The sequence below is a fragment of the Pocillopora damicornis genome, chromosome 10 (assembly GCF_964200805.1).
Source record: "Pocillopora damicornis chromosome 10, jaPocDami1.2, whole genome shotgun sequence".
In the NCBI taxonomy this organism is placed as follows: domain Eukaryota; kingdom Metazoa; phylum Cnidaria; class Anthozoa; order Scleractinia; family Pocilloporidae; genus Pocillopora; species Pocillopora damicornis.
Genome location: NC_142679.1, coordinates 2,351,040 through 2,378,247, shown reverse-complemented (window position 1 = coordinate 2,378,247; position 27,208 = coordinate 2,351,040). Strand labels below are relative to the sequence as shown.

General features: G+C 38.4%; 3 protein-coding genes across 18 annotated transcripts; 1 reads left to right on the top strand and 2 right to left on the bottom strand.

Moving 5' to 3' along the window:
• Positions 1-3,444: 3,444 nt before the first annotated feature.
• Positions 3,445-7,802, top strand: LOC113680894 (uncharacterized). Of its 2 annotated transcripts, none has more exons than XM_089183627.1 (4): positions 3,445-3,657; positions 3,759-4,004; positions 4,565-4,688; positions 5,112-7,802. In XM_089183627.1, exons 2-4 carry the CDS (start codon positions 3,966-3,968, stop codon positions 7,685-7,687), a joined length of 2,739 nt encoding a protein of 912 aa, XP_089039753.1. In that variant the 5' UTR covers positions 3,445-3,657; positions 3,759-3,965; the 3' UTR covers positions 7,688-7,802. The 2 variants fall into 2 exon arrangements, with proteins under 2 accessions (XP_089039753.1, XP_027053739.2); XM_027197938.2 differs by having other exon boundaries at positions 5,109-7,802.
• A 1,320-nt stretch (positions 7,803-9,122) lies between these two features.
• LOC113680896 (uncharacterized) lies at positions 9,123-12,268 on the bottom strand. The gene is made up of 2 exons (XM_027197949.2): positions 11,921-12,268; positions 9,123-11,063 (listed from the first exon to the last, which is right to left on the bottom strand). Exons 1-2 carry the CDS (start codon positions 12,211-12,213, stop codon positions 10,574-10,576), a joined length of 783 nt encoding a protein of 260 aa, XP_027053750.2. The 5' UTR covers positions 12,214-12,268; the 3' UTR covers positions 9,123-10,573.
• Positions 12,269-15,557: 3,289 nt separating this feature from the next.
• LOC113680895 (putative RNA-binding protein Luc7-like 2) lies at positions 15,558-27,178 on the bottom strand. 15 transcript variants are annotated; one of them, XM_027197945.2, is made up of 14 exons: positions 26,984-27,163; positions 26,535-26,848; positions 25,836-25,896; positions 24,941-25,035; positions 24,283-24,297; positions 23,894-23,992; positions 22,064-22,168; positions 19,734-19,797; positions 19,247-19,326; positions 18,677-18,780; positions 17,661-17,733; positions 17,273-17,409; positions 16,547-16,606; positions 15,558-16,171 (listed from the first exon to the last, which is right to left on the bottom strand). In XM_027197945.2, exons 4-14 carry the CDS (start codon positions 24,974-24,976, stop codon positions 15,985-15,987), a joined length of 960 nt encoding a protein of 319 aa, XP_027053746.2. In that variant the 5' UTR covers positions 24,977-25,035; positions 25,836-25,896; positions 26,535-26,848; positions 26,984-27,163; the 3' UTR covers positions 15,558-15,984. The 15 variants fall into 15 exon arrangements, with proteins under 15 accessions (XP_027053746.2, XP_027053747.2, XP_089040891.1 ...); XM_027197946.2 differs by having other exon boundaries at positions 26,808-26,848; XM_089184765.1 differs by having other exon boundaries at positions 24,283-24,302; positions 26,808-26,848; positions 26,984-27,158.
• Between the last annotated feature and the right edge of the window lie 30 nt (positions 27,179-27,208).

Below are 27,208 nucleotides of genomic sequence, written 5' to 3'. Positions count from 1 at the left end.
TATACGAAACTACAGCCGGGACCTGTGGTGGGGAATTTTCGCTATCGATCACTCCAGTGCTACTTTTTGACAGTTATTTGTGCCAACCGTCAGTTTAATTACTCGTGTGAAAAACAATATTTATTAGCTTGTGTACAGCCGTTCCCTTCCCTCAAAGAAATCGGGACGTCTCTCTCTCCTCGGCTCATTCCGAAAACGCTTGACGTCATTTAGTGTGGGCCTACCACGAACGGCGTGTGCGTTGGCATGTGAGATGAGCGTATAAGACGGGAAACTTTGCAAAGCGGTCTTCACAGAACACAGCATTATGTTGTATACGAAGAGCGAGCACTTGATAACACAAGTTGTCTCACTCTCATCCCCAGTTTCCGCGCTTTACGCAAGGAACGCCTGGGACCATTGCCCCCCTTTTGGCGACCAAGAACGGCTTGCATTTTAAGACTCAGGATTTCTTACGGCTTTCCTATAGAACAAAAAAATGCGGTATTATTTAAAAGTGATATGATACTATTTCACCGAGATACAAAGAATGAGATGTGTTGAATGTGAATGTTTTCGGTACTGTAAATGTTGGTTTAGTCCTGCATTGATTATTTTATGCACACATCATGTTGTTGTGAATATGGAAGTTAATTTTATGTTATGTTGATTGTATTTTAAAAAATAAAACCAAATGAAACGAGATTATTTTCAGTGTAATTTATTAACAACTCAACGAAATCTATTAAAGGCATAGGATTCTTCATTCTCAATAGAATATTCCGAACATTCTGAGACCTCAGAAGAGCAAGAATGCTTTTGAATGTGATTCTTCACAGAAGCAAAGTTAATCTCTGGAGAAGAACGATCAATTTAAAAACGAATATTCATTCTTGGGTGAAGGAAAAAAATTCTCATGAGAAGACTCAGAAACTGACGTCAGTTCTTCTCAAACAAATATTGGGTCTTCAGGGAAGAGCAGTAATTCTTCTGATAAGTTCGGTTAAAACATGAGATTCTGCTTAAATGGATATTATCTTGGAAGGAGAGAAGTTGTTAGAAGATTTTTCCAACACTCTTCTGTAAAGTTGATTCTTTTTTATTCCTTTTTCTTTAACATAACTTACTGCCTTGGGAACTAGCTCAGATCAGAGTGACTCATTGGTCACCAGTTTATGAAGGTGATCCTTACTAAGTTGTCAATCTTGATGCATCGTCATCATTTCTCGCTTAGCTAGCGAATCACGTTAAGTTACGAGAAACAGTTCCTGCATGCTGAGTATGTACCTTCGAGATATTTACGCTTTACAAAATCATTCTCTACCTTAAGCTCTTACGGTCAAGGTCGGGCAGAACAAAGACAAGATTTTAAGATAAGATGAACTTATTAACAGAATTAGAATCGTACGTAAAAGATATCCTAAGAGAAAATAGCCTTCGAGGACTGTTACATAACAACAGAATAAACTGAAAATTCGAAGAAGAAAGGGCGTACCCAAGGCTCATCCTTAAAGGTCTTAAACGTGCGCATGACAAGTTAATATATGTGTTCTAGTTCTTTTGCAGCTGCTATGTTTTAACAATAACAAAAACAACTAGCCTTTGAGGAAGTTTTGTTGATTATAGTTTTGTTTTGTTTTGTTTGTGTTTTTTTTCCTATGGTCTTTTGTTGTGAGAGCTGCGGTGGATCCAGGAATTTTTTTAAGAGGGATGGGGTCAAACTTTTATTCACAAGGGAGGGACTCAATGGGGTCAACTGTAAGCCATAAAACGGGCAATAATTGTAAATGTTAGGCATGAAAATTGGTAAATTTTAACCGTTTGTCGTAGAAAAAATTTAACCGTAAAAAACATTTTTGGTGACAGCAATGGAAAGATATTGACCATTGGCCGTAAGTTAGCCATAAAAGTCGTCGCCCATTGAGACCGGCTCATAAAGCGCAGAAATCTCTTTGCGACAAACTGCTAAGCAACCAAACCCAAAGTGATTTGATGATGTAAATTAGCCACCGTAAAGTATTTCTAAAGCTGAGGTTTCGATTGTCAGCCATTCGCTAACCAAAAGAAATATCTCGAGAGTTTAAAGAGTCTCATTCAAATTAACTAAGAGAGCTTCTAAAATAAACAATTCAGAATAGTGCTAAACTTTTCATGTAGCGCCAAGTGCGAATACTTCATCATTCTATCATGTCTGAAGTTAAATAAGTTCGTCTTCTTGACACGAGTATTTTAACATTATTTCACTTTGCCACCGCATTCATACCGTTAAGGAATTCTTTCTATATTTTCATGTACGCTTAGTATTTTCAGATCTTGACATGATAATGACGTTTTAAGCCTTTTTTTCGCAATGTTTTATCGTAAAAATATGAAAATACGTCAAAAGAGGTGCAACTTCACAAATTGGAAAAATAACAAAAGAGTGTTAGGCAAAGAGAAGAAACTATAATGATTGAATCAAAATGAATTATTGAAAAGTATAATTGTTTGGGCTGCAAAGGCGAGCTAAATACTGTAATTATACTTTCCACAAATATGACTCAGCTTTAAGGTATCGAATGGTTTTTTTTATCATGCATTTGGAATTCGGCCTTAAGCGAAATGAAGCCAAGTGGCTATAATATTCATCCTGATGCGAATTCAGACGCTATTTTTTACGTGTTGCCCCAGAAGTCTCTTATTATTCCTTATAAATGTCTGTAATTTATGAAAGGAGCGGAACTTTTACGAGCTCCGGTTTTTCGAAAGCCTGAAAGTGTATTGACGGAGCGAGTCATGAAACTTCAGATTTCTTGGAGCAAAACCACGTGTTACATGTTTAGTCTGTAGAGACATTGATGGTCATTTCAATTTGCATCTCCGGTAAGGTTTCGGAGAGACTTCCGAAATCTTTCCGAAAGCTCTCCCGAGGCGGTTTTTCTCTTAACGTTTTGTATTTTCGTTCAGGATATTTTAATCTCTTGCTTCGCTTAAATACGTGCAACGCTTAAATTTCATCAATTTCACTGTGAATTCGTTCGTGATTTGCGATGACCGGCTGAACTGTTTGTCGCCTAGAATAAGACTTACGATCGATTCAAACAAACTTGGTGAATTTTTTACCACAATCTCTGATTTGTTGGAATGAGTAACCTTGAGGAACGGCTAATTAAGTCCATGTCTTTGAGTGGAACGAATTCAATAAAATTAACGAATTCATTCAAAGTCGACAACTGCTCGAATGAAAAAAAGTGCGCGATGAAAACGTTCATTAGAGAAAATTCGTTTCCTTGCCATAAGAGAATTTCATCTTGTTCAATTCGATCGTAAAAATCCATCGGTAATCAATGCCCGTTCGGACTGAAACAAATCCAAGTTCCTCAGCAATCGATTCAAGTTCGAAAACATTAAGGAAAACAGGCAATTAGATTCGAAGACAAAGGCACACCAAAGCACCAAACAGCAGATACAGGTGGCACTCATTCATCCGTTCATTGTGAATCAAGCGATTATTCATAGAGCTTTACAACCCATGTCACTGTTAGTTTGTCGCTCTGCTCAGGAGCTTTGATTCATTCCTCACTGCTAGAACACTGGGATACAGATCATTAAAGGATCGTTGCACGAATTACAACACGCTAAAGTTATCAATCTCACGCGCTTTTCGCCGGCCGGCCGGCGAGAAAATAGCGTTTAAAGGTACCTGATTTTTTCATTGGAGTCCTAATCTTTGTTAAGTGTCATAATTTGCTTACACTGTGTAATAACGATAAATAACTCCAGTTATGTCTTCTTTGCAGCTTGGACAAGTGAACACTGAAACATATTTTCACATATGTATGTGGAGTCACCGTGCCTTCTGAAGTGACAAGAAAAGACGATAAAACCTTTAAATGCCGTGGTAACACGTGCTTTGGATTTCAACGACTTCGTGGAAACCTTCCATTTACACGATCACATGGCTGATCGCGTACAAGTTCTGTTTGGCGTTTCTTGAATGAGGGAAAATGAAGGATTGTTTGTTTACGCGGAGCCTTCTACCAATAGTAAGAACTATTTAAGACGTAAATGGATCAATTATAAACACTAGTCTTTAGTTTATTACAGACAATTGATGCCTGAATAGCAATACGCTATCAAGAGGAGAGAATATGAATGAAAGTTTCCTAGAATGAAATATACCACCAAAATTTCAAAATAAAAAATTCGGAAGAAACAAATCTCTTCTCTTGAGTCATCATGATTTTATTCCAAGTTTATGTCTTTGTTCAAGGTGATACACTCGGTGTGCAATGGTTAGGTGAAGACCTTGTTTTGTTTTGACGTGTTAGCATTCGCAGTTTTTTGCCAAAAGGAATACATGTTTGCTAACATCGTTCGCCGGTAAAAGCACCACAGCGCTCACATGTTAATTTGATAAGTCTACTCAGCCCATAAGTTACACTGAATAAGGAAGCATTCCTTAAGCAAGGCGGCTTCAGGTAAAGGCTAAAAGGGAAGAAGATATATAACGGTTTGGAAGGTATTCAATATAAAACGTTGTCTTGATTGTTTTTGTCTTTTGTAGCGGTTTGCTCATTATTCTACTTTTTTTTCTTTCCCACAGAAACAGCGATTTTTCATTCTGTTATGTCTAGCAGCGGCATCATTGGTATTTCTTTTCCAAAATCCTAGGTGGGGACTGGAGTCGATTATAAATCTACGTCAGAGATATGATTTGTCCGCCAGTGGTAGGTAACTTTGTAGTCTTTGGGTTTCTGTCGGCTTCTTTACGGGTGGCATAGCGCCTAACAAAGGATGCCTGTGAGGGAAAGCAGTTCCTCATCTGATTACCCTCTTTTCAAAAAGGCACACGAGGCGTACAAGCGTCTTTGAAACTAAAAGCCTTCATTTCGAGCTAATTTTTAGTGTATTACTATTATTTTCAAAAAAATTTTTGTTGATGGACTCTAAATGAAAAGAATGGAGTCCCCGTTTAGTGCTATGGATTCTGCCTTTACACTGTTAACTGTTAGAGGGGTCTGGGAAATGCGGATGTCTAACTGTGTAGTAGAGTAACTACTTTTGGTCGCTTCGAGCCATCGAGCAATCAGTTTAGATTGCCTAAGAGATGACCAAGGTTGTTAACACTAGCTTCGTGTCTCTCATAGCAGATAAAATGGGGCAACTGGAAACATATCCTGCACATCTTTTAATAAATGGAGCCCACGATATGACAGAGGCAGCAGTAACACTCAGTAAACACAGAGCTATTGAATTAGAGGAAAGACTCCGCACTTTGTCTGACGAAGAAAGCTTAACAGCTCGCTCAGATCTGACCTTAAACCAGCCCCAGACCTCGTCGGCTTCATCGGACTCTCATACGTGCTCCTATGAAGGCTTAGTGCCAGCAAAACAATTGACATTCACGCCTCGAAATAAAAGCTGTGTACCTTACAAGAGGACAGATGAAGATTGCAATGTAGCCTTTAAATACTTCGGGGCATACAACTTAACATCTGAACCAGTTCAGTGTGATAAGCAAGCAAGTCGGCCGATCTGTACTTTCCTCACCGAGTTTCGTTTCAGCCCAAAAGATAAAGTGTCAGTCACATGTTGGAGGGATGTTTGCTCCCAATCTTCGCCGATTCTTCTGGGTTGTTCTGATCCAGAATTTGGAGTAGTCGATAAAGAGGAGGACTGGGTTAAATTCCACAGCATAGGCGAACTGGAACAAGATTTACCTGCAATTGTCGTACAAAATTCCGTCCAAGGTTTCAATTTTTGCCTGTTACAGTGCAAAATTGACGGGCACATGGTCAAACAAGCACTTATCTTTCCGCCGATTTTAAAACACGCAATTCAGAATGCTCCGCTCTCAAAAAAGAAAATAAATGTGAACATCATTCTCGAGGACTCGGTTTCAAGATCTCATTTTTACCGCTCCATGCCGCGTTCGGTCCAGTCCTTGCGAGATATTTACAGAGATGCTAGTTTTCAAGCAACGGTTCTTGATTTTGAGCTCGTTCAGAGTTATGCAGCGTTCACTCTTCCAAACGTTCAATTCATGATGGCTGGGAAATCACTGAAAGGTAGGAGAAAAGTACCGAAGCGTGTGAATGGTATAAGCATTCTCACCGAAAAATTCAAACGCTTTGGTTATCAAACGTTAATGCACGAAGACCTTTGCTGGTATGATCAATGGGGAAGCTTTTTGTCACCTGAGTACAAGAAAAAGGTAAAACCTTTCACGGAGGGGTTTAAAAGCATTTTCGAGGAATTCAAACAAAGCACTGATCGATATGTGGATAATAAAGCCATGACTTTGCTATCCTGTGAAATATTAAAGGAATTTGGGACTTCAAATCCTTTTGGAGGAAAATCCACAAGGAACTATTGTTGGGATGGACGTTCTCTAAGCGAGTATCTCCTTTTCTACGTGAGACGATTCATATCACTGGTTGATCGAAAACCAGAAGTAGCACCGGCGTTAGTTTATACGCATCTTAACACCGGACACGAACCCTCTGGCAAACGCATACGAGCAGACGACAATATTTTGTCCAAGTTTCTCGAAGAAATGGCACGGAGTGATAATACTTTGACCCTTCTTATATCAGATCATGGTGGGAAGACGTCAGACTACGCCATTGAGACTTTACCTGGTAGTTTAGAAGTGTACAGCCCTATGATGTTTATGATAATTCCTCACAAAGTTGCCCAGCGCCTTGGAAAGGATCGTATGAATGCGCTCAAGTTAAATCAGAAACGTTTAGTAACGTTTGCAGATTTGCATCATACACTTAACTCTATTGCAGCCTTGATAGACGATGGACGTACGCAGGACAAGGTCAGCGGCTTACTACAGCCAATTCCACTGACTCGCACATGCGCAGATATAAAGGATATATCCCCCGAAGGCATGTGTCGGTGTGAAGGCTGGAGAAAGTTTTTGAGTCCAAATTCCATGGAGGTCATTTGGCTGGCAGAGTTTGCTCTTGGACAAATTAATAACATGATACAAATGCAATACTCGCAAGGATTTGCTGAAAATAAATCAAAGCGCAAAAACGGATTTGGCCGATGCGCCATGTTTGTTGGTAAATCCATTGAGCGACCGAGACAGGAACTTCTTGGCAAAGACTACATCACCACCTTGGTTTTAGTTGTTGAACCAGCTTATGGTGTGGAATCGAAGGAACGATTCGAAGTTCAGCTAAAACACTCCAGCGTTCGAGAACACAACATCACCTTCATCAAATACACGCGGCTTAGTTTCTATAGCAGGTATAAAGGCTGCGTCGACAAAAACGTGGACCTCAATCTTTGCGCATGCGCAATGCATCACTCAAATAAACATAGGCGATCGGACATCGAGGATCTGATTCGCGCCCGCCATTTTGTAGACTTCGGAATGACAAGTAGTACACGCTCTCTCGCATCCAAGTGTTTATTGGTCACGATAAGGCATTTAAAGCGGCTTGTCGTTTCCAAAAAGCAAACTCGTGTCATGAGCATCGAAGTTGCGAATGTGTGTGAAAATGAAACGATGAGAGTGAAACTGGGAGGTATCCACAGAGTAACACGATTTTCACGTGCACTTCCCATCTCTATAGTCTTGATGCCGAGGACGATTCAGTTTTCGCTCTCAGTTCTCAATGAATGGAAGTACGGTTTATTTAAACCGGTTTTTTTGCACTCTCGGCATGGCAGTAAAAGGGAAAAAGGTCACAGCACAAGAACCTCCTGAATACTTTTTAACGTTAATGCATTATTGAAACATTGTCGAAACGGGCTTTAGGAACATTTTTATTTACAATTCCATTGTATTTATAGATTGGTGTAATAAATGTGAACAGAATAAATTGAGAGAAACAGTCATCATCTCAAGCTGATAGGCCCAAACGGTGCTAACAGACCGTGAACCGGAGCTGCTCTCGCGAACCCAAAGGTTTTCTGGTGATCACATTGGAAAAATACCAAATATTTGCCGTAAATAATAGGCCAAAATTTTAACCGTTAGCCGTATAAGCTATCACCCCATTGAGACCCTCCAATACGAACGTAGTAACACTATCAGTTAATTCCTAGGTTCCCTTTACTGAAGAGAAAAGAAACCCTGAAAAAAGTCCGATCAACTCGTGCTCAGATCGCACCGTGCAACTGTAACTGAAATCTAGAGGCCAGAGGACAAAGGCTTGGCCGTGAAAGGTCTGGGTACGAGACTAGAGTCTGTTAGCGATGCACAATTAAAGAGATATTTTGTGACGACAACGTCGATAAATTTTTAATAACTCTTCAATCACGGCCTATTTTTTAAGAATCGTAATGACTGAAAACTGTTAGAGGTAAATTTTCTAACACTCGTCGTTTGGTAGGTTAATTCTTTTTTTTTCACTTTCTTCACAAATTGATACAACAGGGACTAGCTTCACCTGACAAGGAAAACTAGAGTCTCCGCTTGTTAAACGATAAAAATAGAACTATATTTAATCTGAAATATTGTAAGGGTTTCCATATATGGGTGTTGGGAAAAAGAATGGAAATATTATATTACTTTGAGCCATTCGATACAAAAATTATAACAAGACAGGTTGATTATTTCTTATTGCTTTTGTCGATCTCATCTAAGTACAATTTCTTTCACCTTTTTCTTATTGCGGTTGTGAATTTGGTACGAAAACAGTTGCTCCGTTTCTACGGTGATCGATGATTAGTTGTTCTATTTTGCGATAAGCTATGTTTTTTAATTATGTCAATTTTCTAGTTGTAAATCTCTCTGGTAAAAATTAACCTCGCACAGGAATTCCTGGAAACTCCTGCTTCTTATACTATTGATTACTATCAGACTGGTTTTTTTGGGTCAAATTCTAAAGTCAAATTCACGATTCCAGAATATTTCTTGAATTTTAAGTTAACACCTTCAACACCTCTTTTTAAAAAAAGGTGACTATGATTGTAAATAGCTAATGCTTTTTCATCTCCGCACTGAATTTGTAATTATATAACTTATGTGAATAACACGTAGTTTTCTCAGGGGCGGTACCTTAAGTACGCCCCTTCCTCTCCGAATTTTGTGTTTACTCTGTTGTTATATAACAATCTTCTAAGGCTATTTTCTCGTAAACTATCTTTTCAAGCGTAATTTCAATTCTGCCCATAGGTTAACTATAATTTTTATATTATCAATCTTGTCTTTGTTCTGGCCGATCTTAACCGTAAAATTAAGAAATTTAAGGTAGAAGACGATCTTGTGATTGCGTAAACAATTCGAAGGTGCATACTTAGTATACAGGAACTGTCGTACGTACTCTAACGTGATTCGCTGGCTGAAACGGAGCGATCGCGATATAAGAAGATTGACAGCTTAGAAGTGTCATCTTTGGTGTCACCTTTATAAGCTGGTGCACAGCATCTTTCAATCAGAGAATATAGCAAGGCAGAACAGTGTGGACTTATGTCCAAAGAAATGGGTAATAAAGAAAGTTCAACCGAGTGTTAGAGAGAAATTCTTCTAACACGCTTATAAAGGTGACATTGCGGATGACATTTCTAAGCCGTCAATCTTCTTGTGTCGTCATCGTACCATCTCAACTAGCGAATGACGCTTAACTACGTATTATAGTATGCACCTTAGGGTTGTTTACGCAGTTACAAAATCCAATTCTACCTTAATTTTCATATCTTTACGGTTGAGATCGGCCAGAACAGAAACGAGATCGATAATATAAAAATTACAAATAACCTTGGCTCAGAATATTATTTATACCTGAAAGGGTATCTTAAGAGAAAATCACCTTTAAAAAGTTAAAGAAGAAAGGCGCTCACAAGTACCGCCCCAAATTGCTTTTGGTTGCGGAACATGAGGGGTATCACCTGTTTACACCCTAAATTACCTCTGGGAACAAGAAGGTGTCGAACGCGACTTATTACCAGGGAGATTTACTCTTCCTGGACTAACAAATTAACTTACTTAAGAACATGGCTTATTACGAGTTCCATGTCAACCTCGCGATCACAACGAGGAAAACGTGATTAAACTCACTAGGAGAACGTGGCCAAACTCACCAGAAGAACGTGACTAAACTCAACCTTTAAGATAAGACCACCAAGAAGGAGTACAAAGTAATCAACCTGCCCTTTTTATAATTTGAATTAAATGACTTAGAATAATATAATATTTCCATTCTTTTTTTTCCGACACCAATACAAGGAAACCCTCACGATATTGTAGATTAACTATAATTGTAATTTTATCATTTAACAAAACAAACTACTGACATCGTAATGACTGAAAACAAACTACTGACATAGACTTCAGAGGCCTCTGATACTTTTCTCCAACGTGGACCCTCAATCACACCGAACCCAGAAAATCTCTAATAGAAACTTAGTGTGTTCTTGACACTTGGTGTAACAATTTAACGAACCCCTCTCTAGGGGACTCGTCATTATTTATCGAGGATCTTGTTTGAATCACAATAAAATTTACAGGTCCTTCTGTAAACTATCTTAATGACGACTTCCTCTCCCTCCCCACCCTCCCCCCCCGTTTTCCCTGATCCCCCACAAGTGATAAATAATGACTACATGGCCCCTGGAGCGAGGCATATTTGAAGCGTGCTTCAAAGACATATCATTTGCACTTAATTTCGTTATATGATTTAAGTTGGTTGATTAAATCTCTAGATACCCTCTTTACATCAGAAGGATTTGTCTCGTCTCCCTCGATGTCACTTAAAAATATTTTAGGGATAGGATACAATGTCGAATACTTTGTACCAATTTCTTCAATAAGGTCATCCGTAACTGGCAGTTCTTGGACCTTCCCTCGTAGGTTTTCCCATCGTTTAACATTCCGGCAAGCCACACCCACCAAAATTGTATAACAGAGCCCTCCAATGACGAGTACGGACCCTCCTCCAACTAAAACCCAGACAACAGTGGGTAGTCTATCCGGGCTGCCCCATCCTATAACTCCGCCGAGTATTAATCCAAGGAGAATGGCGGCCAGGAGAGCTTTACCTGCGTGTGTGACAATTTTTTCTCTCCTTGTCCTGCTGGAATTGTGACGGTCTTCCACTCTGGCACGAATCCATTTCATTGTACCTTTCAGCTTTTCATATCTGGAAAACGTCGATGTATGATGAATGAAACCAGAAGAAGGATAACAGAGGGAAAAGATAACTCAGAGCTAGCAATTTCAAATGTGAAGATTTATGTGCTGAAAAGTAGATAACACCAGATGGCTGAAATACAGCCTCAGAGAATTTTTCGTTTACCAGATTATTTGACTTCCTTGCTTTTTCAGTATTTTCAGTTTGCATTGCCATGTTTTGTAATTCAACTTAGCGGCGTAGCTAAAGTAGCATCTTCACCAAATAATATTTTCAGGCATCTTTATAATTAATCAGTACCTGATGGCTATATAGAGTCCAGTACCTGCTATACCTGTCAGGTTAAATTGTGTCAGCACTTGAATTAGAGAGTTAATGTGTTATTCTTTGCATTAAATTTAGAACATTTTCTTTGAATATATATACAAACATATATTGTGAACCTGTGGAGCTGAGTTAAATGACTAAAGTTGAGCGGTTGAAGGAATACATTTTCGTTGTCATCCAGGAAAACGGACTTTCATTTGCTCATTGGTTTCATATGTACGAGTGCTATTGTCATCTCTAATATGAATAAAAGCTATGACTGGTTATAAGCTCTTTCAAAGAACGTCTTAAGTGCAAAATTCTTAGCAAGCTGTTGTCTTTTTATTCAATTCGTTCACCGAAAATACCTCGGTGACGTTTCCTGCAGGCCTTTGCACGGAAAGACCCTTCTCTAAAAGGATAAAGATTGTTCCATGTCTGCTATTCAGTGAAACAATGAACTTAATAATTATCAACCCGCCGAGGCATGCGAACTTTAAGGGAATGTCATCTTCGCGTGAGAGCAATGGCAGATTAATCCGCTATGATTTTTTACAAACCTCTCTAATAAATCTGAAAAGGCCTTGTTCAGCTTCGAGGCGCTTTCTTTGATCAACTCTAATAGGCTCCCATCTGGTTCATTGTTTTGGAACTGTTCAAAAAACTCCTCTGTTTCATTGACTTTCTCACGGGTTTCTTTCTCCAAATCTTCCCATTTTTCCATTTTCTTTATATCACCAAGAAGCTTATCGTACTCCTCTTTTTCTTTAGCCTCCAGGTCTCTCACTTTTTGATACACATTGGTAGAGAAGTCAAGCAGAGCGTCGCAACATTTACAAGAATTGTCCGTCATTTTGCGCGAACTATCCGCTTTCAAATTTAAAAGTATCTGTCAATTTGAACCACCAATAAATGCTATTTCTAACGAATGAGCTTGCCCGAGACATTGCACGGCCTGAGTACCATACCGGTGCATCATGGGCAGGAAACCGGTGGTCTACATCAATTTTACAGAATGCCGTTGGGGAGTCAAAACGTGCTAACGATTCGGTGGAACAGCAATTGAAAGAGATAAAGAAGCTCAAGTTCCAAAGGAAAGTCAACGAAGACTAGTATAAGTTCAACCCTAAATTGACTGAAACGACTGACAACGCAAAGTAAAGAACGAATTGGAAGAAGGTGAGAGGTTAATTCTAGAAAGCCCAGATTCATGTTGTTCTTCCGATTTTCCTAGTCAGCCCACAGCACGAGGAAGGCTTAAAAACTGTATTGAAAATGGGTTTTTTCTTTTATTGTTTCACAGTCTATTCTGAGTGTCAACAGCGAAGGTTACAAGATTCCTTTTTTTGAAATTCCTACACCTTTTGTTAGGCCTTACAAGACTTAAGCGCCATCGAACAGTGATTTGTGTCCCTAGCTGTTACGAACTGCTTCGTGCCAACCTGATTAAAGAGTTGTTTCGCGTACCTGAAATTATCAACCCGCTTTCTGTAGCGAGTAGTTCCAGCAAACAATAGTAAATTTTGGACTTAAGACACGTTAACAATTTCGTCTTTGAGCAGAAGTTTAAATGTGGGGACTTTGAGCGTCTCCATTCAGATTTTTGACAAGGGCTTTCACCGATTCAAATTCAATCCCAAGTCAGGATACCATCATATAGAGATTTTTCCGCGCATCGCAAGTTTCTCTCATTTGCCTGGGATTTTGGAACTGGATCTCTCAGCCATTTTCAGTTTTGCGTGCTTCTCTTCAGTCTGTCTTCATCCCCTTTCATTTTCACTAAGAAAGAAAAGAGTTTGCGATCCGTAAGTTTGTTAGAAAATAGTTTTTCCGCCGACCCTTTTCACGTAGTTCTTCATGTTTACAGCATGTCATGGAACAGTCCCAGTCTAATAGCATGATTGACTCCGCCTTTTGCGCCATCAAATGGGCCCATGATATGGCCGGTGTCCCCTCCCCGACTGACAACCCTGCAGTCGAGGCTGTCAGGTTAGCATCCATGAGAATCCCTGGCACTGCCACTGTCAACCGTAAGGAACCTATTTCTTGCGACTTAATCCAAAAAAATCGTTAGCCACTCTTATTTGGATAACCCGGTTGATTTACGGAATGTTTCTAGGTATGTTTTGTGTTTTACTGCCTCTTTTAGGTTTGATGGCCTTTTTAGAGTAAGAATAGCAATATTTCTTTTAGAGAAGGTCTCATGGTTTTTCGAGTGCATAAAAGTAAGAGCGACCAGCACGACGCCACCAACGAAATGATGATTTCGATCAATCGATCGATCACCAACGAAATGATGATTTCCGAGCTATCTAGCCTTGCGTATCCTGTTAAATTGCTCAAGAAGTACTAAGGAACATTTCACATTGCCCCGATCTCATGAAACCTCATTTTCAAGATCATTTTCAAGTGAAAAGGCTTCTGCAGGTCCTTGCAGACAAACCGATGAGCTATAGCTGTATGCGGGATGCACTGAGAATGGACTTGAGGAACATCGGCGTCGACCCTTCTAATCACAGGTTTCACTCGTTTGGGAGGTGCCTTTGTTTCTCTATGGTGTTTTGGGTTGGTTCTTGCTAGGCCCTCCCCAAATAAACTTATTTGTCAACATGTTTTGCTGCTTGTGTGCTGTCTAGTGAAGACTAAATATTGATCAAGAGTGATACACGCTGAGGATCTCATACTGTCTCTAAACAGAAATGCGTTTGGGGCCATAAATGATGTACATTGTTATACATTGCTTCTGGTCATAAAAGCTTCTTAATGTGTAGCCTACGTGTTGCCGTACCCTCCCCCGAAGGTGAACGGAAGGGAGGGAATGTCTACGAAAACCTGATAGAAACCGGGTCAGTCTGATTTTTTTCTTTGTTTGTGCAAAATAATGTCACTTGATAATATTTTCCGCGAAGTGGCACGTGCTAACGTGAAAAAAATCGAGGTAAATTATGACATTGAAGTGAATTAATTTCCCTCTTAAATCGGGTAAATTTGCAATTCAATGCAGCCGTCAAGTGTATGTACTTTGCTTTAAATATTTCACACAGGATTACGAGCGATTTTTGGTGAAGAATAAGAAGAAAACGACGTTCGTTGTGAGCATTGCGCTTACGGAGCTAGGTTTTAACGTCCGTGCAGTCTCTGAGTACATTTGTAGATGGTGCCAAAAGTTGGATCATTTACAGCAGAATCTTGAGGATTTACAGATTCCCCGGGGGAGGGGGGGGGGGGTGGGAATTTCGCTCACGATGGCGGCGCCACCGAGGACGTGGCAACGCAGATCTGATGAGCAGAACAGTAAATCAGCACGTGCGTTTGAAACCTTTCTACATTTCTTAGCTGTCCTCTGCAAATCATCAACTTCAACACTCCAAAATTTTTTTTAATCGATGTCTCCCAGCTGACTGCAGGTGAATGATCATGCTGAATCTACGACACTTGGGTGGTCATTACAGCGGTATTATAATTTATTGGATGTACACACTATGGTTACATCGATGGTTTGTGAGGAGTGAGTGGAAAGAAACACTGTTGACTCAGTTGTATTTCACATTGTACTGTTAAACTTTTCTAAAGGATGCTGCAAGATTCATATATTTTCCGACAGATACTAGAAAACGATCCAAAACAATACCTTTCTATCAAATCTCCAAACAACGATAATTCGTTTCTCAGATCTTTGATCATTATCAATTAGCCCTTTTACGCCGAGGGGTGACCAAAGAGGAATTTCTCCTCACAATATCGATACATTTCCTTTTAAAACAAACGTAATGAGAAAAAACATCAACTAGAGGATTGGGTTCTGTAGCACCTTCTAAATTAATCTCGCTTTGCAAACTGAAAATTCGCCCATGGTCGCTTTGTTTACCCTGTTTATGATACATGATAAACCAGAATACAAAACAATTTGCGTCATCATTTTTCACCATGAGTGTACCGGCAATTAACCCCGATCGACTAACGACAGAAATAAATGAGGACAGAGTTTATCTAAAGTGCACATGAAACAATTAAAGAGGTGGAACGAAACTGACCAAGTTATTACAAATACAGCCCAGAGACAATACCACGACAATAGGAGCTTCTTTTGAAAACACAAGACTGTTTGTGTAGCAAGAATATCGAATGGGATGTCCATCATGCTTATGCACTACCATTAGTCATATTTTCTAGAAGAACGTTAAAAGTTGCCCAAACTTTTAGACAATAAATTTATTCTTGTAATGCTAAAATTATATCTTATCAGCTACATTTTGCGCTAATAAATGCCTTGGTTGAACATAGTTGAAGGCAGTTACACTCATGCAATACCTGGGCATGTTGATGTAAAAATCTAGCCACGACGACACAACTGTAACGAATACTATATTAACAATGAGTTTGGGCATTTCAAGAAAAATGACAACACAATAGTTTTGCGGGGGAGAGGGGAGAGAAGAATTCGATTAAAGTTAACTTTCGTAGCAGTTTGTCACACTTAAGAGACTTTAAAAAAATTCCCTAGAACACAACTACGTGTAGAACAACCAGTAGCATAAACACGGCTGGATAAATTAAGTTCCACATTTTTTTCAGCCAGGGGGATTGCTTTGTAATGCAGAGGGTTTAAACGGTAGCTAATATCCTAGCTTTGTGATCTTGAGCGAGACCTTGTCGGTGTTTGTCTGGGTGATCTAGTGGGTGGAGATTTCCTCTTTGGAGACCCAGATCGCGAGCGTGACTTCGAGCGGCGATATGACTGCCTTCTCTTATTGCGTGACTTCGATGAAGGTGAGCGTGACCTAGAACGAGATCGTGATCGTGAACGGCTCCTAAAAAACAGAACGTTTGATTATTTTTAAAAGAATTTATTTACCCACATCGACGACTATCTTAGCACAGGGACATCCTCAAAGAGAAAGATAATTGTACCCTTAACATCTTTCTTTTCCATTTTCTACGCTCCTTAGAGGGAGATCAACACTTTTCAAAGATACCTAACAGTGTCAGTGGCAAAACTTAAAACAAAAGTCACATGTACCTACATCTAGTTATTTTTTTTATTATGAACGTTGTCTTTGTTTCAGCTGATTAAACCAAGAAACGAATACTCAAAAGAGCCGAAACACGTATTATGTCAAGAAAAGTTTATAATTACGTTGTGCTAAAATCATCGAGTACGGTAGCATGAAAATTTGTCTAATTACCTTCTTCTTCTCCTTCTCTCTCTACTCCGGCTACGACTTCGACTTCGGCGGCGGTGGCTCCTGGTGGAAACAGAAGGAAAACAAAGCATTAGTAAAAAGAGAGAACAATGCTGGTATTTTGGACCTGGTAAATGGTTTTCAATTGAGTGTCGAACGTACTCGAGATGGCCACGGCTTTGCCTTGTGATTGGTTGGGAAAAAAAAGCTCACAAAACTCTCGGCCAATCAGTTGTTACACTAAACTGGTCACTCCCGTTTTCCCGCTCTTTTTTTCTTAACGGCTCCTGTAACACTGCTACACTGTAGTTGGTTGTTGTGTTTAGTTTTTTTGTGCGACATCAAATCGAAATATGCCACTCTACAGCTCGACTAATTGACACGGGGTTTTGTTCAAGTGTAGTTTACGGTGAAGTAGTCTCAATACATTTTTTTTTCACACATAATTTGACTCAAAAAAAAAAGAGACATTCAGAAAGCGACGTACGTACGACATTCACGATAAAAATGTTCACTGATCCTTTCACCTCCTAAATCAACTACCAAAGTCACCCTTTTTTGTTGGGAAGAAAAAAAATTCACTACAAACGCCAATTTTTTATAAATACTGTTGCCAAAGTGCGCAGGTACACCAATCTCGCCCAGATACACAACAGAGTTATCTCAGAAAACAAGTACAGTGAACACGGTACTTGGCAATTAGACAGCTCTAAAAGCAATAAAACATACCTCTCTCTATCCCGTTCCCTTTCTCCTCTCATTCTTTTTTCACGATCGCGTTTCTCTTGTTCCCGCTCGCGCTCTCTTTCTTCGCGTCGACGTATCCTCTCCATTTCTCTTTCAGATCGCTTTTTTGCCACTCCATCCTACCAAACAAACCGATACAATGCTAAATTAGACTAGATCCGCTTTGAAATTATCCCTTCACCTTACCATAGCCGTTTCCATGTAAATTCGTTGAAAGAATTTGAAGTTACATCAAGGTTCATGTGGCACCCTTTGCTTACACTTAGGTAAGTGCTTGTTCAGGTGACATAGGGAGAGGTTTTAGGTAAATCAGCTTAGTTTTAAGAGCTTTTACAGTTAGTGAATCATGAGATTGAGACTTTTTTAATACCTGTAGTTCCTTCAGCCTGTCGCGGATTTTGATAAAACCCATGTGAAGTTTCCCTCCAAAGTGATCAGCTAACCTGGTTGAATACAAAATTTCCAACAAATATCTATCAGCAAATAAATTCCTCTGACATCGGTTAAAATCTACAGCCCAAAAGAATAGTTTAGTAAATCAAAGATCTCAGGACTAAGGACCACACAAAACAAAACAATCCACGCACCATTGTCCAATTTTAACACTATACATGTATGTACAGCCTAAGTGTGACTGGTTCGATTCCAGGGGCAACAGTTGAGAGTGTGGCCTGATCACCAGAGTGGAATTTGCCCTGAAAAGGACTGCTGTTGACATTTCCACAGCCGCAATTAAGCCGTCATCATCATAATAATCATAATAATAATAATACTATAATAATACTTATATAGCGCCATTTCTATCGCTATCCAATCGCGCTTTACAATGACTGAAATAAACAAAAAGCACTAGAAAATCCCAATTGGCATGAGGCAGACCATTTGGCTATTTACACAGCGCAGCCGAGTTGAACTCGGGGAGACCAAGAACAAATCCAGTAAATGGCAGGGAAGAGGACTTGAACACGGGACCACCAGATCACAAGTCCAACACCCTAACCACTCGGCCACTTGGCCTCCTATACAGCTCCTTCTCATCAGAGTCAAATGAAACACAATTTCCAGCAGGTTAGATGGTCAACTTGGCTTGCATGGGAACAGAGAACCTTTGACTTAAATGGCAACTTTTCCTCATGTTGTCAAAAGCATCAGTAACTTCTTCCTATCTAGGACTACTGATCTGAATGAATGATCACACCAAACGATCCTAAGTCGAGTCTGTAGACTACTGTTATGGTGGACAGCTGTACAGACACATCTTCAACATTTTCAACATCTTACCAAGGTTTCCAAAATTAGAGATACAAGACACAAACTCTTGAAATTTTTGATAAAATTCCAAGCGCAAAATTTTCAGTAACACATCATCCAAAGTTCTAAACTCACCTCCGGTCATTGTCATACAAGCTGAGGTATGCGGCACACACCTCACAAACCCTCAGCTTTTGTTGCTGAAGAGAAGATGAAGGAAGTGACTCTCGATATATATCCTATAATGAAATAAAACAGAGACCATCACTTAACTGAATCCATTTATTTCAAAAATGAGTAACAGTATTAAAGCAGTTTCCTCAGAGTTATCATTGCTTATTCCTCAGGCACATAAATATAACCTTGTGCATCACCATACATTTTTTCTGCAATGAAATAAATTCCATTAGATCTGCGGATGAAAATCAAGCAAAGAAGTGATTCTCTCAGGTGCACTGCAGTTGAAGAGATTGCAGAAAAGAAGCCTAAAAGAATTTAGGTATGATGGGTTTGAAGACTTTGAATCCTGTCAAAGCTTAATATTTCACGCTTCTTTCCTGCAGTTACAAAGTTTGTAACATACTTAAAGTGCAGTTCACCTGTGAGGATCGTTTCTATGCCTGAAACTTGTACATGTGTACCAACTGATAACTTACATGTAGATAGCTCCTGGAAATCGAAGACAAGCACTTTTTATAAGCATACCTCTGCCATCTTTTTCTTTACTTTCAAGTCTTCCACCTCCTTCATGAGTTCCATTGACTCTTCAACCTTACCTTCAGCTCCTACCAAAATGAACACCCAAAGCTTCAAAATAATATCATGCCCTATGACATGCAAGGAAAGTCAGCAAGCTTCCCTTAACCCTTAAGTCCCTAAGAGTGATAAGCATCTAATTTCTCCCAACAGTACAACCTCTGAATCAAACATCAAGGTTGCAAGAATGAAGGAAATGGTGATGAACTCAAGAAGCTCTTGATTGTTAGACAAACTCTCCTTGTGAGAACCGTAAGAAATGTAAGGAGAACATTTTGGAGAAAATGCATGATGATAGTAGAATGTACAGGGTTAAATGTTGAATACTATGATCAAAAGGAAGAGGGAAGATGAAAACTTAGTGCTAATTCTCTTTAGTGAACTGGCACTGCTATTTCTTGTTCAATATATACAATTAGATAACAGATGAACATACCCACAGTCTCTGCTTCTGCAAGTTTTTTTCCAATCTGTTCAGCCAGGTCATGAACTGCTTGGGCCTATAAAAACAAATCATTAATATCTATACTCATGACAACGCAATTTAAACAATTCTCTTATGACAATTACATAGCAGTTCAAATAACTAACTGTTTGGTTGTTCACTCACAGACAAAAAAGGCTAAAAGGACTCATAAAACTTTAGAGACAATTTCACCTGCAAAGAACAGTTTCAGCCTTAATCAAAACCACAACAAAATTCTTGAACATTATTCGTCATCACCACCCCAATTTGAGCACTAGTATGGCTGTGTACATGTCATGCTTGTAATTGGACAGAGCAACTGGATAGTATGGCACATTTCACAAATATGACCATATTGTGTTGTGAAGATGAATAACCAATATCTGGTTTGCTTCTCTAATTTTGTCATAATTTTGATTAGCTGGTCACAGGACATTGTGTCATCCAATCTTGTCTGAAATCATACTTGGGACTAACAAATGGGACTTCCACTTCATGGCTGTCTGGTTTTGTTTACCACTCATGATTCCAAACCTATTATACCAATACATAATAGAGCATGTGCTGTCAACATTTCCTCTGTCTTAACTTTCTTGTCATCTCTCTTGAATTTCTCAAAGACTACAAATTGCACACATCTTATTAACTCATACAGTTTTGTTGTCTTTGAAAAATTTTCCTTGTGCTTATTGACACCAAATTGCACTAAAATTCATGTTAATACCACCACAAAGTGGACTTCACTCACTTCATTCAGTTTTTTCTCCTTGCAAATCAAAACCAGTTTGAGATTGTTTAAAGGGGTAAGTTTCTAAAGAAACTGTGGTGCTGCGTCGGTGGGAGAGTATAGAAGGTAATTTAGTGTTAACAACTGGGTTGAAAACGTAAATTAGCCACCGTAAAGAGTAAAAAAGCTGACGTTTCGAGCGTTAGCCCTTAGTCATTGCTCTGACGAAGGGCTAACGCTCGAAACGTCAGCTTTTTTACTCTTTACGGTGGCTAATTTACGTTTTCAACCCAGTTGTTAACACTAAATTACCTTCTGAGATTGTTTAAGACTAGCACAAAGCTAGGTACACCAATACACTCAAAAATCTTTGTACAACCTCCTTAGCAGTGGTAGAACAATTCAATCCATTTTAAATAAGAAAAGTTTTTATTTTAATATGAGAACTGAGCATCAAATATTTGAAAGATAAGAAACAGATTTCAGCCTAATTCAAAACTTTTTGAGGGCCTCAAATTTGGATCAAGTGAATTTCTTTTTTGCCACTAGACCCCACTTCATGTTTCTTCTACTTTTCTAAGAAATCTTGAGAAAAAATAAGTATACCAATGAATAATTTGATAATCCTAGCAGCTACCAAATTCCAAAATAGTGCACAGCAGGAAATTCACAAAGGACAAAAAAACCTGTCATCTAAGACTGGAATTTCTTGAGGCAAACTACCAAGACTGTATGTACATGTGTAGTTTTCAAACTTATCATAGCCTAAATTCTTCAGCATAAACAACAACAGGGCCAGACCACAACACTGGGAGCTACCTTCCCTATTCTTTGCAAGAAGTGCAAGGGGTTTTTTTTTTGTCTCCTGCTCACCAATACAGAGAAGACATGGGAGACGGCCTACCATTTATCGTCATTATCAAGAAGACTAGAATGTCTAGCTATTTGGATAAGTCATAGCAAAGGCAGCACAAACTCAGTTATTTTAAGACCATGAGATTGGTACCTCTTTCAAGTTTCAAGTTTCACGAGGCAAAAGAAATTGATGAAAAAGTATCATTTTTATTTGTGTGTGTTAATGACAAATCAAAAAGGTCATTTTTAAATGGATTTTTACAGTTTCTGGAGCCAGGTTTTATTTAAAAGCAGAATTACAAGAAGCCAACTCTGATTCAACAAGTAGTGATAATGTACATTTCATAAATGTGGTCTTCTTCTTTACAACAACATACATGCAAATGTGCATGTGCATGTGCATGTGCATGTACACAAGTGCACCTAATGGCACAATGTAGGCACAGTCTTTGTGAGATTTTTCAATACTTATTTAAAAACTATGTGAAAGGCATGGGAAAAAGCCCTCCAAACAATATTTTCATAGGCTTTACAACTACTTCTTGGAGTCTATGTGTTGAAACTTGTACTTATGCATGCCCACACTGACTAAAGTGAATTTACTTGAACCCAATTTACAACTAAACTGAACACAAATCTGAAGTCAGGCATTCTATAGAGTGCCTGAGCAATTAGCAAACACCTGGAATTAGACCTGGACAGTGGCTTCAACACCTACCTCAGGGACATTGTCATGATCATCTTGTGTCTCCTCAAGCCTTTTCTTTGCTATTTGGATCTTTCTATCACAGTCCTTGATGAATGACTGAAGGTGTTCCATTTGCTAGTGGAAAAAAAAAGAAATAATGAAATAATCACAAAACATTGTATTACTTCACCTTAAGAGAAAGAAAAAACACCTAATTTATCTAAACTCAGAGGTATTTTGTGGTCTATTGTCTCTATTGTCTAAATACTTCTGAGCAAAAATAAAATGCATCAGTGCCACGCTTACTGTACTCACAGCCTTTGTTTGGTCTCATCACTTAATGTCCTCTATTCCCATTAGAGAGAGAGTGCATTGCATGAGGAGACCAATTAATGGTTGCAAAGGAGACTACGTTTACCACCATTCCTCTAACAGAAATTAAATCAAAATTATTTGTCTACAATTGGTTGCCACAAAAATATGTGTTGGAGGAAATGGATTGTGTGCCAAAAGCGAAGCCTCAATGAAATGGAGACAAGAGAGCCGTGACACAACTGAGAAAGAACTCTATTGGACTCTTACAACCTCATATTGAAAAAGGCATATGCCCAAATAGCCTCAGATACAATGTAGGGCAAAAATTCCAAATGAGGATTTTACATAAGATATATAAGCTCAATCAAAAAGAAAGCAGAGTGTGACCTTGTGGGAGCCCTGGTGAAATTTCACCATAATCCATTCAAAAGCAAGTGATATAAACAAATTATCATTGAATTGAAAGCTAAAGTGAGTGAGGTCAACCAGCTTCTTGTAAATTTGAGAGCACAAAAAGGCAATGGAGAGGTTGAATCTTGTCCATGTGCATTCTCTGTCTCTTCAGAAACAAACAACAAGGGTGAAACATAACTCAAATTTAAAAAAAAGATTAAAAATTGCAAAAGAAAACAGAATCAAAGGTAGAAGGAAAAAAGATTGAGTCACACAAGCAGCACATCAGTAACCCATCCAATGAACAAATTCACAGCTGATAAATCTGCCTCAGAAATTACTTTCTCAAACACAAAATGAATGAGAATGAGACCTTCCACCACACCAATTTTTATTCAAGTCATCCTCCAAGAAAGGATTAGTGAGTGGAGAGGCCCTACCTTTCCTAAGAACATTTCTCATGCTCCAAATGAACAGATTTTCAAAATATGCTGTAAGAACAGAGGATACCCAGATGAAATTTTGGAGAAATATATCTCTGAAGTTAATTTTGCTGGGAGAGAAAGGTCACTCAAAAACAAAGAAAACGTCACACAGAAAAAAATATTGCCTTTTGCAACACAATATAATTTGGCTTAACTTAACCTCAAGAACAAAGTGATGGAGAAATGGCACCTTATTCAAAACCAACTTTGTGCAACAGAAATATTTAATTATTCTATGGTTCTTTCCAAGGCTGCATAGTGACTGCTTTTTCACTACATAATATGAATAATGTTGAATCTGTTCCTGGGATGAAGTCATCAGTCAACCCACCTTATCCCCACTGTTTCTTGGTTTTGAACATGGAAGGAACCAATTTTGGGGATCTTTGAACATTCATAAAAGGCTAACTAAAATAGATGCAACATCTATTTTTTTCCACTTTGTTATCAGTAAAACAAAGAAATTTACTTGGGGAAGCTAATGGCACCTAAATCCTTTACCTTCCAGAAGTGATTAACAAGTAGCTACTCCTGATAATATCCATACAATATCCAGCAAACAGGTAATGAGAAAACTCAAACTCATCAGGTAAAAGATATTTCCTTGATCGAACACCAAATTTTTGTAACCAATTTGGGAGTTAAAGGGTTAAATTTAAGTACTTACATCTACATCATAACCATAGTCCCTCTTCTTTGATGCAATCTCAAAATCTGCTTTCAGAGCAGCTTCATGAATCTTGTTGCAGGGACCAAGATCCATTTTCTGGAATGAAAAGTAAGTTTTAACATACATTATTCTGAAACTTAATGACAATTACCAAGAGATTTAAGTACACTAGATAACCAATCTAGTAATCCTGTTACAGGGACCAAGATCCATTTTCTGGAATGAAAAGTAAGTTTAGAGATACAGTATTCTGATAGTTAATGCCAATTACCAGGAGATTTAAGTACACTGGATAACCAAAAAAATTATGGTACCAGGTTGTCTAATGGAAAACAAAATTTAAAAAAGGTTCACTTAGAAATGGCTTTTTGCACAGTTTAACTTACAGTTTTGAAGATCCACTGCTCTTCATTGAATAGCATGAAAAGGATACAACAAGACTTAATCAGGGAAGCCACTACAAGAAACAATCCTACTTGTACACTGCAGTATTGAGTAATAGGGTTTTAACATATCTTCTTGAGCTTGATATTGTAAGGAGAAATTCTGTCCTGTAACAACATGTACATGTACATGTATACATGTAGAGTGTAACTTACACTAGTGAAAAGCTTTTGACAGCCTTTTACAATATCTTCGTCATATGATTTTTTAATGTGAGGTGATCTTAGCAGTAATTATTTTCTTAACAAGGTGACATTATCTCCTTAACCAGGAAAACTATACATACTGAGCAGTGATTTAAATTTTGTGGAAAACATACTGTAATAAGTTGACAACCTTTAACCTTTCATACAAAAAATTCCCAGTTTGCCATGATTCTATTAATTATTATTATTATTTTTTTTTTGTTTTTTGTTTTTTTGCCTAGTAACACAATATACCTCATAATAAACCAAACAAAACAAAGGAAATGTTAAAAAGAGACACCACTACGTGGAATCTATGAGAATTTAACCATTCCAGCCAGTTGTTAAATAACAAAATAAAATTTGCAAGATGTTTACTTTAGGTGGAGTGCAAACATCATAACAAGCTACTCACTGTGTTGTTAAAGAGTTCATGAGGGCAGAGTCCCATAAGGTAGCTCTTACACACACGGTCATCTGAGAACTTGACTTCATCTTCTGGTCTGGCACCTTAGGAATGCAAAGGCAAAAAAAAATAAAACATAAATACCAGGCAAGTAGAATAAATATTGTAATTCTTGGTTTAAAATGGACAAAGTGATGCCCGAAATAAAGTAAAATAAAAGACATGTCTCATAAGAAGAGGACTAAGGTCAAATAGATGATTCCAATCATTGCTTTAACCCTCTCACTTCCAAGATCTCCATACTGTCTGCCATACAATTCTTATTATGTTAGTTTGGAGAATTTGATACAAGAACACCTGATAACCCCTTTAATAATATTTTCTTTATTCTTGTCACATGACTGCTTGATATTCTACTGTTATTGAAGGGAGAAATGCTTTCTTGGGTACTCTTGGGAGTTAGAGGATTAAGAATACCAGGACACAAAACAAACTTTGGGTGGTCAAAGGTAAACTGATCTAAAACAAGGAACAAATACTCAGTGCAAGATGTACACATACATGCAGGCTAGATGCCCGTATACTGAAAAAGGGCTGTTTCTTCAGAAGTCAAAATACAAGGTGTGCACTAAGTCCTACACATTGAAGAGTTTTTCACTTCTCTTTTACCCCAAATCCAAAAAAAAATTTCAAAGTGAGTCTTTTTTATCACTGTTGTAGTCAGCACTGAATGGATTATGGGTTTATCAAGGGTACAAATATTTCTGAAAATTTTTATTCCATGCACATCCAGTTCCATAGATTGATTCTTGAAAAATTCATGTGTAACATCCTATAGTTATGTTAACTGTATAACTCCCAGCACCATAAATTAATAAAATGGAAATTTTCTGTCCCTACTTACGTCGCCCTACTTACGCATCCAATGACTTGCTCACACTACATGTACATGGCTATCAGTAAGCCTTGTTTGAGAAAGCATTCAATATCTAGTATTAATGGGGAACTGCTTTCACACAACATGGGTAGTTATGACACACAAACACACTTAAACTGTGAACAAGATGTGCCACTGCACAACACACTAAAATTTCATTATTCACTGTTACTGTTTCAGATAACAACACAGAGTGGTTAAACACACTGTAACACCAAGTTCCTTCCCATTGATGCATCATAACTCAAAGTTGTTTAGCGATCAATTCATAAGGGACCTTGTATGAGATCAAATGCTGGGTTGTTACCAGTGGTAGTTGCTCAAGGTGCTGAACATTTGTAGTGGAAGCCCACAGATGTTGCAAACATTTCTAACATCTAAATAGCACCATTCTATAAAAGTGTTCAAAGTGGTACAATAGACTGGAAATTTTTCCTCAAAAGCTAGAACACAAAGTTGGATTTACTTAAAAAGAGTTCCAAATAATTTTAATATCTGATGTAGCAAAACAAAATATTAGTAATTCTGTTTCCAGAACTTTCCTTTTGAACAGCTGTTCAAGAACATAAACATGTACATGTACATAAATTTCCTACACCACAGTGTTTAACAACTGTGACATTTCCATAACGTCGTGTTTAAACCAATAGTAAAATGACAACATACAATCAGGCGGCTGCTGCTTATTACTCTCTGGATCTTGAAAAAAACCTACGAGAAAACCCTTCTTGGAAACACACGTTTCTTAAAGCATGATATTACAGATTAAGCCACTCGTGAAATAATTTAAAGAAAAGGCACCGGCGATGCATTGCAAAAAAAGAGAATGTCAAACTCTGAAAAACTTCTTGTCTCAGAGACAGGTTGAAATCTTTCATATGAGAACGTGGAACTAAGCAAATTCGCATAGATAAAAATATATGAAAGGCAAAAACTCACTCCTCTTGACTGAGCTAGCGTCGACATCACAACAGAGTTCTCTATTTAGTCAGTAAAATAACCAAATCAGAAGAAGAGCTAGTAAAAACACAAGCGTGCTGAATTTCCAAATTGAACGAAAGGAAGACTTATTAAGTTACACAGTTTCACTTTCAAACGACTAATTTTCTACTCACCATCCCTCTGGGTTCCCATAAGTTCGTCCAGCATCTTTTTCATCTGTTCTTGTGCAGTCATTTTGTCTAGATGTGCCCGTCAAAGGCGGAATACGCAGCAGTTCCGACCTGTTCGTTTACTGCACCGTATTCTTGGCCGATCGATCAATGGCGCATTTACGATCACAAGTAACTTAAGCCGACTGTAAGGAATTCTGGGAGTAAATGCATTCTGGGATTGAAGGA

What these genes read in the sequence shown, in the direction of transcription:
- LOC113680894 (XM_027197938.2), top strand. Translation starts at nt 3,966, where the DNA reads ATGAAGGATTGTTTGTTTACGCGGAGCCTTCTACCAATA. An exon ending in CGCGGAGCCTTCTACCAATA is followed by an intron (nt 4,005 to 4,564) that starts GTAAGAACTATT and finishes TCTTTCCCACAG; the next exon opens with AAACAGCGATTTTTCATTCT. An exon ending in ATATGATTTGTCCGCCAGTG is followed by an intron (nt 4,689 to 5,108) that starts GTAGGTAACTTT and finishes TGTCTCTCATAG; the next exon opens with CAGATAAAATGGGGCAACTG.
- LOC113680896 (XM_027197949.2), bottom strand. Translation starts at nt 12,213, where the DNA reads ATGACGGACAATTCTTGTAAATGTTGCGACGCTCTGCTTGACTTCTCT. An exon ending in TTTTCAGATTTATTAGAGAG is followed by an intron (nt 11,064 to 11,920) that starts GTTTGTAAAAAA and finishes GACGTTTTCCAG; the next exon opens with ATATGAAAAGCTGAAAGGTA.
- LOC113680895 (XM_027197939.2), bottom strand. Translation starts at nt 27,044, where the DNA reads ATGACTGCACAAGAACAGATGAAAAAGATGCTGGACGAACTTATGGGA. An exon ending in TTGTATGACAATGACCGGAG is followed by an intron (nt 17,734 to 18,676) that starts GTGAGTTTAGAA and finishes GTATTCAACCAG; the next exon opens with GTTAGCTGATCACTTTGGAG. An exon ending in GAGAGAAGGAGAAGAAGAAG is followed by an intron (nt 16,172 to 16,546) that starts GTAATTAGACAA and finishes TCTGTTTTTTAG; the next exon opens with GAGCCGTTCACGATCACGAT.